Source organism: Dasypus novemcinctus, chromosome 7 (genome assembly GCF_030445035.2).
Source record: "Dasypus novemcinctus isolate mDasNov1 chromosome 7, mDasNov1.1.hap2, whole genome shotgun sequence".
In the NCBI taxonomy this organism is placed as follows: Eukaryota; Metazoa; Chordata; class Mammalia; order Cingulata; family Dasypodidae; genus Dasypus; species Dasypus novemcinctus.
Genome location: NC_080679.1, coordinates 96,677,175 through 96,694,735, shown reverse-complemented (window position 1 = coordinate 96,694,735; position 17,561 = coordinate 96,677,175). Strand labels below are relative to the sequence as shown.

The window sequence follows — 17,561 nt, the reverse complement described above, 5'->3', positions numbered from 1 at the left end:
AATTAGGGTTTCTTAATTAAATCACAAAGAATTAAAGACTTTAAAACCTACTATAAAAAGTCATAATCTAGCTTTCTTTTCAACACATGCCTTCTAGGACACATAACAGAGACCATTTTTTTATACCCTTCCCTAAGTTCTTTAAAATAGACTCAGTGTATCTAGCTAAGCCATATATATATACAAGATTATATACAAATAATGTTGCTTTTAAAATTTTTTCTTTTTAATTTGGGGCAGTTTAGGTCAGACCCTATCTCATTTATGTATGTATTAATGCACAGGACAGTTACTTAGCATATGACAGAAATCATTTGTGGTAAACTTTATGACGATTCCTTATCAGTATAAGGAAAGAGGGTTATTTTATATGACACTTAACAAAAATATGACCATATGTAAATATGTAATGATCATGAAATTAATGGAAAATCATTTTCAGAGAAGTAACAACTTTCTTGACACCTCATGGGTCTAAGAACATATACCAAACCCATATTTTCAAAAAGGAACTTAATGCTTATCCATTAATCAAAAGGGTAATTTTAAAAGACTTAGAACAAACATAAGATCAATACCTAATAAATATAATTGTAGTTGTTTGGCCACATGAGAACAACATTTAAAAAAAAAAAACCAAAGCCTAAGATAAAGCAAAATATTCTATCTTTAGTAGCCACTAACCTATGATGAATTTCTTTCTTTTAAAATAAGTAGGATATAATATATGGTTACTTGCTTGACTAAAGAAAGGTAGGAAATTTTAAAAATATAAGTCATCTCCACCAGACTTCCCAATGTCCAGAATTATCTTTACAGCCAAATCAGCAGTTGGAAGACAAGAAAGCATAAGTTTATAGTCAGTAAGAAGAATAAGACTGCAATTTCCTTGAAAGCAGGCTATTCATCATTAATCTTTACATTAGCACTATACTCTAGAGGTAAATGTTTGAAAGTATGAAGGATATAAGAATGAAAACTAATGATAACTTCTTCATAAGAAAACAATCTAATCATTCTCACTTATAGACACTCGAAACACTTATTTCTCTAAGTTAAAACAAAACAACCTGGAACATGGCTACAGGCTGTGTATACCTACTAACATATTTCCTGAAATGATTGGAAGTCATGTCATCATTTGTAATAAACCCAACTAAAAATCAATGCGTCAATCTGTTAAGATATCTTCCCTCTCCTTTTTGATTCTGTTAACACATTCATATGTCAGAAACTGCAAGCTATTTCATTTATGTGTACGATAATATTAACTTTTTCTGATATTGCCTTTTCCACCTAAGAAGCAGAGCTTTCTCCCAAAGAGTAAACGTGGATAAAAAAAATAAAATAGCCCTGAGACTCTCACAAAATGCTAATTCCACACAATGTGCTACACAAAATAAAATCAAGAGGAAATATGGGGCAAGAAGATTGGGGAGGGGGGAGATGGTCAAGATGGAAAAATGCTAAGGAAAAAGTTCTAAAAAGGCTTCTCAGTACCTTTAGTAGACACTGTACCTTGTGAACCTCAAAAAGGAGGGATACAGAGTTCAAGTGAGTCTTCCAAACTTACGTGGTCCTCTTAGGATCTCTCCAAATAATACCCACACTTAGAAACACTACTCTAGCTCAAGTTTTTAAGTAGATGAGGCCATAGTTAAATGAACTGCTATCTAAAGATGATGAAAATAAACATTAACTTCTGGTCTCATTAGTAAAATCCATTAAAATCAATCTACATGCATAGACCAAAAGTTATACAAACACACCAGACTGGTCAATTTCCAAATAAGCACTTGATTGGATTAATATAGATGCACAAAGAGATTACCTAGATTCAAGAATTATGAGTCAATAACTTGAAAAGTCTCTTTTGTCAAAGGCTAATGTTCAATTTAATGGCATAGATTCTGTAGATACTAAAAAGTAAGAGCAATTTAAAAGCAATAGCAATAAAGTGCTTCATCAGTTAGATAAGCCTAAGATACCAATACCTTGGATTTATTTCTCTGAAATGCCCATATTAAAATCATTTTCCACTAGATATGGAAAAACCTATGATAAGAATTCTTCATGAGATCATCATCAATGAAGCAATACAGAAATACATTTGCCTGTAATTTAAAATAAATGAAAAAATGGAAATAATGTTTTCATTGTAGTCATCAGGCAAAAATTACTTTATCTTATTTATCAATAGGTAGCTATTAAAAAGAAGAGTACGTGGTAATGATGTAAAGGAACAAGTAACCACTGGAATCAGTCGCATGTAAGGTTGACTGACTTCCTGCATTATTTTACAGGAAAGAATATCTGTTTATTTGTTTCATTCATTCAACAAGTATTTTACTGAGCACCTGTGCTATGCCAAGAACTGTGCTCAGCATCTACAGACTTTTTTAAAAAGTACAGAACATAGCTCCTGCCCCCTAGAGCTTACAAGCTATTACCTGCTGGGAAGTCAAATCAAGTAAGAAACAATAAAATAAAACAAACCAATAACGAAGTGCCAAAATAAGTGAAGTAAAGAGTTATGGGCAGATTACATAGGGTTTTCTTAATTTGAAGGTGAGTACCCTGGGGTAAAACTATTGATGAGGACCTTGTGGAGAAAGCAGGACTTGAAATGGTATAGCTTAGGCAAGCAAAGCAAAGGTCATAGTGGTAGTGAGGTGGGGGCAGAAAGGCAAGAATAGCATGAACCTGAATTTATGAACTAATACAATCACTCAAAATACCATGAAAAGAACAGCCTGAGTTCAAATTAGGGAGTGAAGAAAGGCAGTTTTGAATCACAGTATGGAGGTTCTTGAAAATTAGGCTGTAAAATTCAGAGTCTGCTAAATGCTCAGAAAAATACTACAGGTTCTCGTCCAAGAGATAACATGATGAAATCTAGAAGAATTATTTTTGGGCAGCCTTGAAGCCAGAAAACCAGCTCGAAAGTTGTTAGAGTAGACCAGGCATGGGAGTGTAACATCTTGGGCTCAGATGACAGCAAGAATAGAAATAAAAGATGTTAAGAGTTTGCCTTACTCAATATAAAATATAAGAACAAGAAAATCAAACTCATTTGTGAAATGCAATTATTTATCCCCTAGGCTCCTTGACCAGAGGTAAAATAATAAAAATTAAAGAAAAAAAAAAAAAGAATTAAAGAGGCATTATTAAAAGAAATTTCTTTTCTTTTATTTCTGCATCAACCCATAAAATCTCATACATATTATCTACTATTCTTATCAAATGATCTGAACTAAATCATACTGTTAGAGCTGAAGGAGACCTTAGGTCTCTTACTCTACTCTTCTCATTAAAAGAGGTAAATTAGACCAAAACCAAAACCAAAAAAAAGGGAAAAAAAAACAAATAAAAATAAACTCAAATTGCCAGCTAGGACTCTTGGAGGTAAGTGAAGGCAAAATCATCTATGATGAAGATGACAGGATATGCATGTCCTTTGTTTATAAAAGATAACAAAAGAATAAGATGTGAAAACACTTTAAAAAGTAAAACAATATTTACTATAGAAATGAAGAGACCTCTGAATTTTATCTTAAAGGAAATGGAAATCTTTCCTGGAAATGTTTAAAATACTGCCATCGAGCAGGAAAAGTTCATTTTCTTCCTTCTTTAATATAACTATTTGACCAGTGATGCCTCAAAAAGCCATTATTAGCTATATTATTTAAAATTTATATGACTTGTAAAGTCTCTCTCAGCTGTATGACCGTATCATTAAGAGTGAAGTGCAATTTTCCCGTATGAAGTTTATGTACAGTAACAAAGAGCCAAATATAACCTACAGGATAAGATAACTGAGATCAACCTGAAAGAAATATTATCAAGCTCCATTTGATAATTTCCATGTATTTGTTACTTTTTAAAAGAGATGCAGCTCTAATTTTAAACGGTATTCTAAGTTTTCTCATGATTTAAAAAAACAAAACACTAAACACACCACTTCTTTAATCTAAATAACTTGCAGTATTTGAAAAGTTATGAACTCTGGCTTCCATAGGATTATTACTTTGTCAAGTCTGCACATTATTTTATAAAAAAGTTTTAAATTTCATTTCATATTCAGTAACACTCCAAAGACCATACAATTTAACAAGTTAAACTTGCTACCAATTTTAGAGCTGGTCTCAGCATAAGATCTTAATGTGAACTAACATACATGAAGGTTCCTTAACCTTCAGTCCCTAAAATCTAAAAAAATCTGTGAACTAACTTTTCAAAACTGTATGGCAAAATCCTACCAAGTTTGTCACTGCTATGGATTATTCCAACGCCCTGCCTCTTTCTTAATTATCTTCTAAGTACTTACTTGCTCACGAATACTTCTGAGAAAGGGTAACCAGAAAAAGATGAAGGAGGAAAAATCAATTTTGGTATTTATTATCAGCTGTTGTTTCTGCAGGAGTGTTTACAAGGCTTTAAATAGGATTTAGATTATCCATATCTGGGTCTGTTAGTAAAGTTAAAATAAGGATCAGCTTTACCAAGATTTGGGTCCAGTATTTGTTAGATACTAAAGGGAAAAAGAGAAATAATCTAATTTGAAAAAAACAATGGTAATCCTCTTGGGACTCAGAACTGTACTCCTAAGATATTCATTCAATGATTTTCCTACCAGGGGCCAATAGGGAGAGATAAGACTTCTAAACATATACTCAGGTAAAATTAAAAGCACATGGCATATGGTGGACCTAGGGAAAAAAGTAGAAGAAAACCACAAAGCAAAAATAATAGTATTTTAAAGGATTTGTACCACCTAAGAAGTAAAATTACTAGGAAGATTGTCATTGATACTGCTAAAGAAATGGGCCTTAAAGTGTGAGACATATGTCAGTGAGACACATGAAAGTACTTTTAAAAAGATAAAATCTGCATTTTATTAGAATTGACTAGCTGGTATCTTGGTTTTGGTACTGCAATAGCACCATTACAGCAAGGGTAAGCAGGTCAATCCCTTGCAAAACTTACCTTGCTTGGCCCAATGGAAACAGAAGGCCCCAGAAAAGAGAGAAGCATCTGGCAGTAGCAAATTGTTTTATTTTATCTTTCTGTGGAAAGAAACTAATTTTAAATAAGAACCAGAGCATTTAAAGAATAAATATTTTTAAAAGCTCATTATCTAGTTAAGAGTAGCTCTACCAAGAAAACGAGAAGAGCTCCTTGCTGCTTAGAGATGGAAAGAAACAGAAGAGGAATCAGAGTTGTTTCTCCATCACCTAGGAAATTTTAAAACTTGTGTTATTGTAGAGTCACAGAATAAACAGTTCTTTAATTTAAAGAACTCCTGCAGGGAGAATCTTTTGGGCCTAGCGCCTTTGAATAAAGATTATTATGTAAAATTAAGGGTTATACTCCCAATAAAAAAGAAGAAAATCACTTGACATTAAATACTTCTATTCTTAAGGTTATGTAAAAAGAGAGACACAGAGCAAACTTCTTTCCTCCAATTTCACAAATAATTTTAACTGTTATAACTTAAGCCATTATCAAAGCAAGCAGCACTAATAAGCAAAAGATCATACCTGACTAGCATTACAAAATATTTTGATAACCTAAACTTCTGATGACTTGTCAAGATACTCAAATGGAAATAATCCAGCCACCTAAAGGATCTGTGTAATATAGAACCTCACATAGAACACAGAGGGCATAAAATTATTCATGGTAACAGTCTGTTACCTCTCTTGGATGCTTCTCTAGGAAGTCAATTCTATTAAAGTCTCTGAGTCAGCATTAAAACCTTCTGATCCAAATCACTCCTAAAAAAATGTCCATTTACAACTTTTGCTAAAGATGGAAGGTACAGCTGATAAGCAATAGTGCAGAAGTAAATATTTAAAAAAAAAACCACTATCACCAAATAGTGTATGTGGAAACTGAACTACCTACTTGACACTGTACTATAAGAAATAGAATTACGGAGTAGAAATTTCCCATCCTGTCCCCACCCCCATACACACAAACACACACAAAGAAGATACCTCAGGAATAAAATACATAAAACTCACTTTAAGCCAAAGGCCTAAACAATTTCTGTTTTCAGATTCTATGTGTTTATCATATATGGCTCATTGATATGTTATGTTGATGTATCAGATAATAGAAAATTTACTCTCAGAACATTAACTTCAACTGACATGCTTGGGGAAAAAAAGGGCTATTAAACTAAAAAAGCACAGATATAAATTGTTACTTTTAAATAAAGAAAAACTCTAGTTTTGTTAAGGTAAAAATCTTTTTTATGCAGAAGACATTCTTGATATAGTCAAGGAGTCATGACTCAATATTTGATTTATTTAAAAACAATTTTGGTATAAATTAATTCTCAAACAGCTATAAATATTTGCCCAGACTTTAAAATCTTGACACAATACCAGAAAGCAAGAATAAATAAATATAAAATAAAATAAAAATACATAACATACTTACTTGTCCCATTGGTGGCCCTCCCATAGGGGGCATCATTTGTGGCATCATTCCATGAGGTACAGGAGGAATATTGGCTCTCTGACCCATAGGGTGCATTCCCATGGGGGCATAATGCATGCCAGGGTGTCCCATCTGAAAAACAGTGAACATTTTAAAACTAGCAAGTAACAGTAAATGTTTCTCAAAAATCTCAACAATTCAGTTACCTCCAGAAGCGTGGCCTTAGGCTACTATGTGAGTAAATGATCAAATTGGCTTTCATCTTCTTAACTTAAACCAAAATTTTAAAACGCTCAAATGCTTAGAAGCTTGCAACTGGCCAAATTCCAGAACAAAATGGGAAAAGTTAAAATTATTGGACAGTCAGATTAGTTAAAAACACCACCACCACCAATTTAATCAGTTAGTGATTGGCTTGCTGTGCCTAAGGGAAATGTACCTTAAAACTATAACTTTATGCTATTTCACTCAGATATAAAAGACAGCCAGATACTGTTATTTTATAATGCTACTTATTCTTCAATTTGTTTCCAAACCAACTTTAAACTCTAAAATGCTGACTACACCAAATTAACTCAGATGAAGGCTGGTCTTAAAAAACACGTACAGAATGGGTACCCAGAGACACTTCACTCATAACAAATGAACGTATTTCCTAACAAATTTTTTAACAAAGTTAAAATTACTTCAGCCCCCTCCCCACTTTTTTTTTTTTCCAAAAACCTAGATCCTGTCACTCACAGATGCTAAATGCAACTAACTCATCCGCTTTAATGCCCTTTTAAAGAGACAACGATTTTCTTTACCTTTGTGTCCATTGTTCCAGGTCTTAAAACCAGGTAATCACTCCCTGCCAATTCTCCCAGTTGTCCCCCCTGCAGACAACACCACCACTAGTGAAAACAAATTTTGGCTGCCTCTTTTAAAGTCTACAAAACCAAGACTCCGCCTCCCCCTTCCCCGGTAAATCGGGCCTACCTCTCCGAAACGCTCACCCCGCCCAGGGCCCAGCATTTCCACCGCGTCTCTGCCTAGGCCAAGCCCCCTGGGAACTTCCAGGGTCCCACATCCTTCCCTTTGTGCTTCCCCGCCCTCCATTTCTCTTCCTCGGAACATATCCCACCATCTAGAACTCTTCCTTCGTCCATTCTTATCTTCTTCTCTTGGGGAAAGCTTCCTGTCTCTTTGCCTCCGTTTTTCATTGTGCCGCTTTCCCCCTTCCCCACCGATCCCTTACCGAAGGCCGTCTCCTCAGGAAGCCGTCAGCAGAGACCCAAGAGTTGGAGCAGACGCTGGAGCCGGGCAATTCCCGCTCCGCGTCCCCGGGACCCCGCGACGGAGGATGGCTCTCCATTTCACTCACCATGAGGCCTCCCCGCTCGGCTCCCGTCCCCGGCCTCATCGTCGGGCTGAGACTGCTCCGCCGGCGGCCACTGCCGCTACATATACCAACAAGAAGCGATCTGAGTGGCTGGCGCCCGCTGGGGCTAAAGGTTAAAGGCCGCCCTGTGCTTCGGGGCGGGATCAGCGGGGCCAATAAGCTGACAGGCTTCTCCGCCGCCCAATCAGAGTGCGTTGCCGACACGCAGCTCTGCGACGATTCGCCCCCAGCTTCAGCCTCACTCTGCGTCGCCTGCATGGAGTGGGGGGAGGAGGATAGAGGAAGTATCTGCTCCGAGTGCTGTGCTGGGAAAACTCTACCAACTTCCCCCGGGGAAGAGAAGACAGCAGTGTCCCAGCTTTCCGAACTTAGACCGCGTCACTCCGTAGGGAGTGGGGCTGTGGGGGCCTGCCGTCATCACCTCCTCACCCGAGTTACGAACGCCCCAGAAACCTGAAGCTGCCGGGGGTAGGGTGGGGTGGGAATAGGGGTGGGGTAACTAGCGTTAGCGGTAGCTGGGGCCGGGTGCGCGCGCGCAGTGCTCGAGGCCGAGGGGAGGTCCCCGAGGTAGAGGGTTCGAGCTCCGTCGGCACCCAGTGGAGAGCGCGCGCGGAGCGGGAGGAAGGTGTGCGGACCAGTGTGGAGGGGAAGTTGTGGTCGGGGCGGGGAGAAAAACGATGCGAAAGGGAGGTGTGAGTGGGCAGTAATGACAAAACGAGATCTCCGGGCAGCGAGATGGCCAAGAAGTGACCTGCGTTTACGCTGGAAAGGCAGTGAAGAGTGCGAGCACAGGGAGAAGGAAAGAGCAGGCGGATGAGTTGAGAATGTGTACTGGGGCTGTATGGGCGGGCGCTAGGACCAAGTGTCGGGAAGGTGCGGCCGCGGGGCCGCGGGGGGCGAGCACTTGCCTGCGGGTGACGCGGCGGTGGCGAAGGTCTCCGGCCGGGACGATGCGCTGCTTGGGGAAGGGACTCGGCTACTTTCAGTGTGGGCTCTCTTCTTCTTGCGCGGTTTCCAGCGCGCGGTCCTCTCTGCGGGCACCGTGGTAGACTCTCGGCGGGGGGCGCCTAGTCTTGCCTCCGGCCCGGCGGTTCTCTCCCCGCCCCGCTGCCCCCCAGCTGCGCACCCCTGCGCACGGGCTGCCGGTGGTGGAGGCCGCGGCAGGGCCCAAGCGCTGATTGGCCAGTGCGTGCCTGGGGGCGGTAGGCACTAGGCCTCCGCTGGCTTCGCCGTCTTTCCCGCCATGTCGTTCGTGGAGAGCGGGAGTTTCTCGGCTCCGCCGCGTCGTCGCCTCGGGACTCCGGTCCCGTTCCCACGGCCAGTGTATTCCGCGTTCTCCCAGGGGGATGGTTGGGGTGAGGGCGAGTTGGACGAAGAGGAGGAATGTGACCCGGTGGCCCGTAACCTGCGCGCGGAATTCTCCTCTGGGGCGTCGTCTCAGCCAAGGAAGAGCGCGCTGCTCCCGCCGGACCCGGATGGGTCTCCGGTCCTGCCGGATAAGCGCAACGGCATCTTCCCGGCGGCCGCCAGCGACCAACCCCGGGCTCGGCGGTGGCCGGTCCAAGTCCTCTCGATGCTGTGTTCGCTGCTGTTCGCTGCTCTCCTCGCCTGCCTTCTTGCCGTCACTTACCTGATCGTAAAAGGTACTGAAAATCGGACATTGAAAGTCGGCCCAGAATAAAAGCTGGTCTAGGACGCGTATCTTGTCTTTTGTCCCAGTGTCAAAAGCTGGCAGCACTTTGACCCAGTGTCAGCATCTGTGCCTTTCTTTGCTCTGATCCCTTTGTCTTCTCTTTCCGAAGGTGGAGGCCCCTGGTCCATGATTAGTAGACCCATTTTAAAAAGTAGCATTTTGTAAGTGGGTTCTCTTGAAGAAACAGTATCACTTGGGGTGAAATTGTCAAAATTAAGCATTGTAGAACAACTGTCATTAAAAGACTACTGAACAATGCATGTAATTAAAATATGCTATGCAGGTTGAAAGGCTTTGATCCACAAATAGTTGATGATACGCTATCCCACCGATTCCTCTGTACCTTCACAGAATTTCTGGAGAACAAGGATTTCCCTCCCTCGGTCCACATTTGTACTTTTAGAGATGAAATAATAAGGCTTTTAAATTTGTATTAGGTTGCAACCGTACATGTAAAATTTTACTGCAGGAGCCTTAGGCTGTTCTTTCTCTTACTGGCAGTGTTTTGTTTTTTTGTTTTTTTTTTAAATATCTGAAGGTTAACTATTGGCCAGATTAGAATAAAGATGGATGTGCTTTGAAAGGTTTTACAGAGGCTTAAATGGACTTAGTATATGGTTATGTACTGTATATTACAATGGAATGAATCATCCCTGAGTTTAAATCTCAGTTCTCACTAGAGGACTGACTGGCCAAGTAATTGAGAAAAATAAAATAAAACAACCTTAGATATGCTTTGTTATATAGAAAACAGTGCATTGTTACTCAAGTATTAGTTTCACTTCACTAAATTAAATCTATTTAACTTGAGTTTTTATCTTTTCTTCATTGTTTGTTTACTTCATAATGAAGTAAACATCCCCATTTTATGCATGGCATTTAACCTATTAGAGGTCTTATTTGCTTGCTGAAGCTGCTAAGTACTTAGTTTAGCTTAGTGTAGTATAGCTAAGTAGAATCAGAATTTGGACCTAGTTCTTTGATTCCATAGCACTCCCTACAACTCCACAATGTCTTCCTAGCCTTTGAGTTACTCTTCACATTATAAAATAATCTTATTTTTCTACCTAAGCCCCTCTTTATATTTACAGAGTTGCATGGTGAGAATTTGAAGAATGAAGATGGTGTGGACACTGGGCTATTAGGTATGGACTTATGATTTGATTTGGGGCTCATTTTTTTCCAAATCTTGTTTTTTGTTTTGTTTTTAGCATGGTACACTTATTACAATAGTTGAACATTTATATTGCAGCATTGCTACTAAACATGGTCTATAGTAGGGATTCTTAACAAAGGGTTCATGAGCTTGAATTGAAATTAAAACGTTATTCTTGTAGGGATGTGTTGGTGTGAGTATGATACATTTATTAAATAATAGTATAGTGTGGTCTTAGTAATAGGTCCATGGTTTTCATCTGACTGGCAGAGGGGTCTGTGGAACAAAAAAGGTTAAGAACCCCTGGTCTGTAGTTTACATTATGGTTTGTACTTTACAACGCACAATTTTATAGGTTTTGACAAAATGCACAGTTGCTTGTATCTGTCATTGCAATATCATGCAGAACAATTCTAATGCCCCAAAAATACCCCATGTTACATCTCTTCTATCTCACTCAACCTCAGAACCTCTGGTGACACTGACTTTATATCAGTGTTACAAGTTCTTCTTTTACGAAAATAGTAAGTCTACTTTGGTCTGTAGTTGCCTTCCCCCCTTACGTTTGTTCTTTCTCAGTCTTGAGGATTTGGGGATGGTGATGCTCACTCTACTTCCAATTGAGAGGGGGCTTATATCCCATGGGGCAGATGGATGGAACTGTCTTGCTTGCAGTTGTAGATACTTCTCTCTTATTTGGGATGGGCATTACTGAACTGGAGAGTATGTGTTGGCAGCAACTCTGCTGAGATTCAGGGCACAACCATCATATGAATGACCTGACGATTTAAATCCCTGGGACGTATATTTAACAGACATAGTGCTAATTATAGGTTCAAATAAAAGGGACAGAAGAACCATGTGTAGGAAAATTATAAATGAGTTTAACTCTGATACTTTGGGGAAATAGGTTATCATATATTCCTTGTTAAGGCCCAACAATGGGGTACATATTTCATGGGGTTATCTGCCCTGGCTGTAGTGTCTAGATGCCTCTAGAGCCCTGCATGAGGAGCATCCCTGCTTGAGGCACTGTTTACTAGGCAGTCAATGAGATCCTCCTGAGAAGTACAGAAGCATAACCTTTGGAATGACCTGCAGACTCATTTTGAAATCTCTTATCCATAAAAACTCATTTGTGGGAGGGGAGTGGGTGTAGCTCAGCGACTGAGCACCTGCTTGCCATATACAAGGTCTTGGGTTTGATCCCTGATACCGCCTCAAAAAACAACAAAACTAATTTGTGGGGAGTGAATGTGTAGCCCAGTGATTTAGCAACTGACTCCCATGTACCCAATCTTAGCTGAACTAGTTAATCTACCTCTTCAAGGCTAATGTGCTCATGGTAATACAAAGTATAGTCTGCCTGGTTATGTAGAAGGCAAACCTATATTTTTCTTCAAATTATAAACAACCTAGTTTGCTAGATATCCCATCAAATTTTTGCTTGTGTACTCTTCTCAACTTCTTGCATGAGAGGATAAGTACTTTTAGTTACTAATTTTATCAGTGTTCATTGTTAAGCCATTTCATCTCCCAAAAACAGCATAAAATATGAGGCTTTTAATAGCACTTATTGATCTGGCACCTCTTGATCCAGTAGGCACAGCATCTTATGAACTAGGCGTGAATTGTAACCTACTTTTTAAAAGATGGCAAGATTTCACATTTACACATTTATGAAAAAAAAATAATGGCAATAGCCATCTGAAGAAATGGCTTGCCAGTATCAAAAGGAATAAAATAGGGCTCTGTCATTGTCCTTCCTTTTTTTTTTTTAAAGTTATGTGTTTTTGTTTTTTTTTAAGATTTATTTATTTATTTCTCTCCCCTTCCCCCCACCCCACCCCACTTGTCTGTTCTCTGTGTCTATTTGCTGTTTGTTCTTCTTTGTCTGCTTCTGTTGTTAGCTGCACAGGAATCTGTGTTTCTTTTCGTTTCGTCATCTTATATCAGCTCTCAGTGTGTGCAGCAGGCTGCACTTTCTTTCGCGCTGGGCAGCTCTCCTTACGGGGCCCACTCCTTGCGTGTGGGACTCCCCTACACAGGGGACACCCCTGCGTGGCACAGCACTCCTTGCGCACTTTAGCACTACGCATGGGCCAGCTCCACAGGGGTCAAGGAGGCCTGGGGTTTGAACCGTGGACCTCCCATGTGGTAGACAGACGCCCTAACCACTGGGCCAAGTCCGCTTCCCTGTCCTTCCTTTTCTACTTGCAGTTAAATAATCTGGTATTCTTTTGGGTATGCTTGGTAGATATTTAATACAATGATAGCAAATAGGTAGATGTATAGCCAAGGCTTTGCTAATGACATGCATTTACTGAAAACTCAGGAACATTCAGGAATGAACAGAGCCTGCTGTATCTTTTTGGCAAAAAAAACCTAAACAGCTATGTCAGACGAGATCTTTGTTTTGAGCCAGTTCTCTGTTGGTCAAATGGAGAATATATTCGACATCACCTAACAGGATAATTCAATCATTTCCTTGAGATTAATTTTAAATTAATCTTGGTTTTACTTAACAGCAAATACATCTATCAGGAGAAGAGAATTCCTGAAAGTACGTTTCAGAGAAGCAGTCCCAAGATGATAAAACTCCAAAAATGTTGAGGCAACTGAGATTAATACTTGCCCTTGTATTTTTCAAAGCTAGAATTCTCTGATGTTCAGGAGAAAAAAATATAAGCGTCACAGAATAATGTTAAAAAAATTTGACTCAGCTGATGCTTGAAGACCATAGGCCAATAGTTCTCTCAAACTATGACTTACATTCAAATCCAAATTTACCCTGAGTTGATTAATTTAAATATCAAGAAAGATTACTTCATTAGCTCACCCCTGAGAAAATGCCCAGGCAATTATAACTTACCTTTTTACAATTGTTATAAAGTATTTCACATGAAGAAATAATCCTCAATCTTTAATAAAAACCTGTTGAAGGCATCCCTTATGATGGGAAAAAAGTGGTATGCAGCCTTTTATCAGATGATATTGATTTCATTGCATATATTTTGTCTTGGTTACTAGGAATCTTGTAGCTAAATATAATGTAATGTTTGACTCTTTTACCTGTTACCCTTTGTTTTCTAGCATCATTATTATTGTCCGTGTGTACTATTTTTCAGTGATCCATGTTTAAATTTTATTGCAAACTGGCTTAATTCTTTGTATGAAAGTAGGCTGGTTATTAGAAACAAATAATATGAGCATGTAACTACTCTACCATGAGAGAATTCTCTTTCTAGACTGATAAAAATTTTGCCCACTGCATACATTTTTGTTGCAATTTAATCGTAACCAAATTTGGCCTAGCCCAGTAAGAGCAGATTGTAGCAGTGATTCTCCTTTTGTTATGTGTAAGACTCATTTGGAGAATTTATTTAAAAAGGTCCTTTGGAGGCCTAGGGATTTTGATCAGCCTAGGGTGATATCGTCGAATCTGCTGGTTTTTACAGACAGTTCTAATGCTGGTAAAGTCCAAGGACCACAGTTTGAGAAGTGTTTTTGCAGACCCAGAGACTCAATTTTTGGAAATGTATCCAAGGGTAGTTAAAGTCCTTGAAAGCTGGACTGTTGTCATACAGACTAACAAGAAGCTATATTACTCCAAAAACCTGTTAAGAAACTTAACTTCCAAGAATTAGAGGCACTGCAGCTCTTGTCATCTTCATTTCCCTGAAAGAAATCTCCTGGGAAGCCATGTTCATAGTTTTGTTTTGTTTTTTATATATATACTTAAAAAAAAATTTTTTTTAAAGTTACTTAGATTACATAAGTGTTACCTAAAAAATGTAGGGATTATACCATACGCCACACTCCCTACCCCCCCACACTTTCCCACATTAACAACATCCTTTATTGGTGTGGTACATTTGTTACAATCGATGAACACATATTAGAGCATTGCCACTAAGTGTGAATTATAGTTTACATTATAGTTTAAACTCCCACACAGTTTTATAAAGTTATGACAAGATGTATAACGGCCTCTATCTGTCATTGCAACATCAGTCAGGACAATTCCAGTGTCCCGGAAATGGCCCCATATTACAATTAATTTTCCCTCTTTTTCCCTCAGAACCTCTGGTGGCCACTGCCTCTACACCAATGATAGAAGTTCTTCCATTGCTATAATAATAAGTCTGTAGTAGAATAAGTCTATAGTAGAATAACAGTAAGTCTACTCTAGTCCATTGTTCATTCCCCAATCCTGAGATTTCTGGCATGGTGATGTCCACTCTTCCCTAATTGAGATGGGGCTTAGATTTGATGGGACTATCTTGTTTGTAGTTGTAGACTCTCTGTTCCTTGGAATGGTTGTTGTCCATCATCATCTCCTTTTTATGGGTGAGTCCAGTGAACTGGAGAGGAGGTGTTACAGTTCTCTTGAGCTGTGGCACGTGGAAAGCCCAAAGAGTTAAGTCTCTTGGGCATAAACCTATCAACTCTAGTACTAACTGTAGATTCAGATAGAAGTGGCAGAAGAGCCATGTGTACGGAAGCCACAACTAAGTCCAACTCTGTCACAATACCCAAGTAGGGCCTACTGGCAGGGCACTAAACTTCTGAACTGTCAGCTCTGTGTAGTGTCTGGATGTCTCCAGAGCTCTTAGGAGCCCCAATATTTGAGGGAGTATTTACTGTGGCAGTCAATGAGATCCTACAAAGACATGCATAAATATAACCTCTGGAATGACTTCCCAACTCAGCTTGAAGTCTCTTAGTCATATAAACTCATTTGTCTTTACCCTTTCCCCCTTTAAGTCAAGGTCTTTTTTCAGTTGCTTTGCTAGTTGGTGCTTGGTAGTAATCCCTCGGTGCCAGGGAGGTTTATCCCCAGAAGTCATGTCCCATGCTGGGGGGGTGGGGAAGGTAATACATTTATATATACTGAGTTTGGTTTAGAGAGAGGCCACATTTGAGAAACAAGGAGGCTCTCAGGAGGTAACTTTTAAACAATCTGTAATACTAGGCCAAGTTTGAATTTCAAAAGAAAAGGTTTATAAGTACAGTTATCAATATCAAGAGCCATCCTCCTTCACTAGTACTCAGGGAATTCTTGCTGTCCCATTATAGAATGTGGCAGAACTCCCCAGGGTGGGAATTTGATATTCTTTCTGTTATTGTGTGGATTTCCACCCACTGTGACAATGCCCCATGAACACTTGAACTTATTCATATGCCTCATATGTGTTCTCGGGTGACCCTCTTCCCATGTATTGCGCATCATTGACACCCTGCGGCAACAATCCTCCCGTGCCACAGTTGTAACCCTTCTTTGATCAAAAACTTCTTTAAAAATGAAGCCAACAAAATAACTGAATAAGATTAATAAGAAAATGAAATGATAGTTTTGAAAATAACATAAAATACAAAAAGCTAAAAAGTATTTGAAATAAAAAATTTTTAAAAACTGGTATTGTGTCTTTCATCACTGTAAGATCTGTTGTCTTGTATGTACAGTGACGTTTTCTTCCATTCCCCAGTGTCTTTTTTTTTTTTTTCATTTTCTCTTCAAAAAAGCTTTAGGTTACAGAAAAATCATATAAGGAATATAGGGGATTCCTATATACCTAACATCCTCCCTCTTTCCCCCTTTCTCCCATTAATAGCATTTTACATGTGGATTGACGTACAAATATTGAAGCATTGCTACTAACCATGGTCAGTGATTTACATTATGGTTTACATTTTCGACCATACACTTTTATAAATTTTGATGAAATTTAACATGGCTTGTATCCATCATTACAAGATCATGTAGAACAATTTCAGTGCCCCCAAAATGCCCCATATCCAATCTATTCTCTTCCTCCCTTCCCTTTCCATCAGGACCCATGGCAACCATCAAGCTTCACTCCTTGAAGAACAAGATTCATAGTTACTTGCAACAGCACTGAGGGCTTGACGTACTGGCTTGTCCTCCCCTATTAGGCACTGCCTATGGTCTTGAGAGACTCCTGCCCCTCTATTTAAGAACATAGCAGGACTCCCTAACACTTTCCTGTTATTGTGTGGGTCTCCACCCACTGGTACAATGCACTATGACAGGATAAACACACTCTCTAGAAGCCTGCCCCAGGTGCACCTTGTCATGCATGCCCCCCCACATCCAACACCCTAAACCAGTAACCCTCCCCTGCCGTATTTGCCAAAAGAACGTTCCCAACATTGTTTCAGCCACATACCTGCAAATCCCCAGAGTATGTCTGCTCCCTTCCCCGACCCCCCAGTTCCATGGACAGTGCAGCCCCCCCCCCCCCCTCACATATCAGCACTGCCAAACCCAGTAGCATCATTGCTCTCCTGTCATGCCCATCCACAGCACAAGTACACTTTCACCTTAACAGATTTTGCCCATATGAGCATTGGTGCACAACCCATTACTCTTATCTCCTGTAAACCTGTGTGTCAGACTTCAGCTCTGTTAGTTTGCTCAATTTGCTTAATTCATCAGTGAGGTTACGTGATACCTGTCCTTCAGTTCCTGGCTTGCTGCACTCAACGTAAGGTCTTCAAGGTTCATCCATGTTATCCCATGTATTAATACTGCATTCCTCCTTTCAGCTGAGTAATTTTCCATTGCTTAGCCTTTCATCTTGTGATGGACATTTGGGTTGTTTGTTTTTTAAGGTACGCGATGAGCATAGTATCAGCATTTAGAAAGATTTGTGTTCCTCATACAATCATGTTCATCTTAACTAGTGAGGTAGTCCATCCAGGAGGGTTGTGATTGATATTATCAGCTGATTGTAGAACCCATCCAATCTGATCTCCCCTGGGTAGAGGTGAGGTCACGCTGAAGATTTCTTAGTTTCTCTTTATAATTGTGCTGCAAACCATCCCTTTTTGTAAAGCTTATATTTCAGGGAGATTAATAA

The 17,561-nt window shown here is 39.6% G+C and overlaps 2 protein-coding genes across 13 annotated transcripts in view; one reads left to right on the top strand and one right to left on the bottom strand.

Moving 5' to 3' along the window:
* Positions 1-8,132, bottom strand: part of PRPF40A (pre-mRNA processing factor 40 homolog A) — a 47,535-nt gene extending 39,403 nt beyond the window's left edge. For 4 of the 12 annotated variants that reach the window (XM_004474285.5, XM_004474286.5, XM_058300911.2 and 1 more), the window contains exons 1-2: positions 7,811-8,101; positions 6,448-6,579 (exon numbers count right to left, since the gene is read on the bottom strand). In XM_004474285.5, coding sequence (XP_004474342.2) covers positions 6,448-6,579; positions 7,811-8,086 — 408 coding nt within the window. In that variant the 5' untranslated portion in view covers positions 8,087-8,101. Of the gene's footprint in view, positions 1-4,986; positions 5,067-6,447; positions 6,580-7,253; positions 7,323-7,684 lie in introns of those variants that run through there. The other 8 variants (XM_004474287.5, XM_058300908.2, XM_058300910.2 and 5 more) reach the window with 6 other exon arrangements.
* Positions 8,133-8,192: 60 nt separating this feature from the next.
* Positions 8,193-17,561, top strand: part of ARL6IP6 (ARF like GTPase 6 interacting protein 6) — a 58,393-nt gene continuing 49,024 nt past the window's right edge. Inside the window, exons 1-2 of the mRNA XM_004474292.5 lie at positions 8,193-9,471; positions 10,613-10,666. Coding sequence (XP_004474349.1) covers positions 9,072-9,471; positions 10,613-10,666 — 454 coding nt within the window. The 5' untranslated portion in view covers positions 8,193-9,071. The remainder of the gene's footprint in view (positions 9,472-10,612; positions 10,667-17,561) is intronic.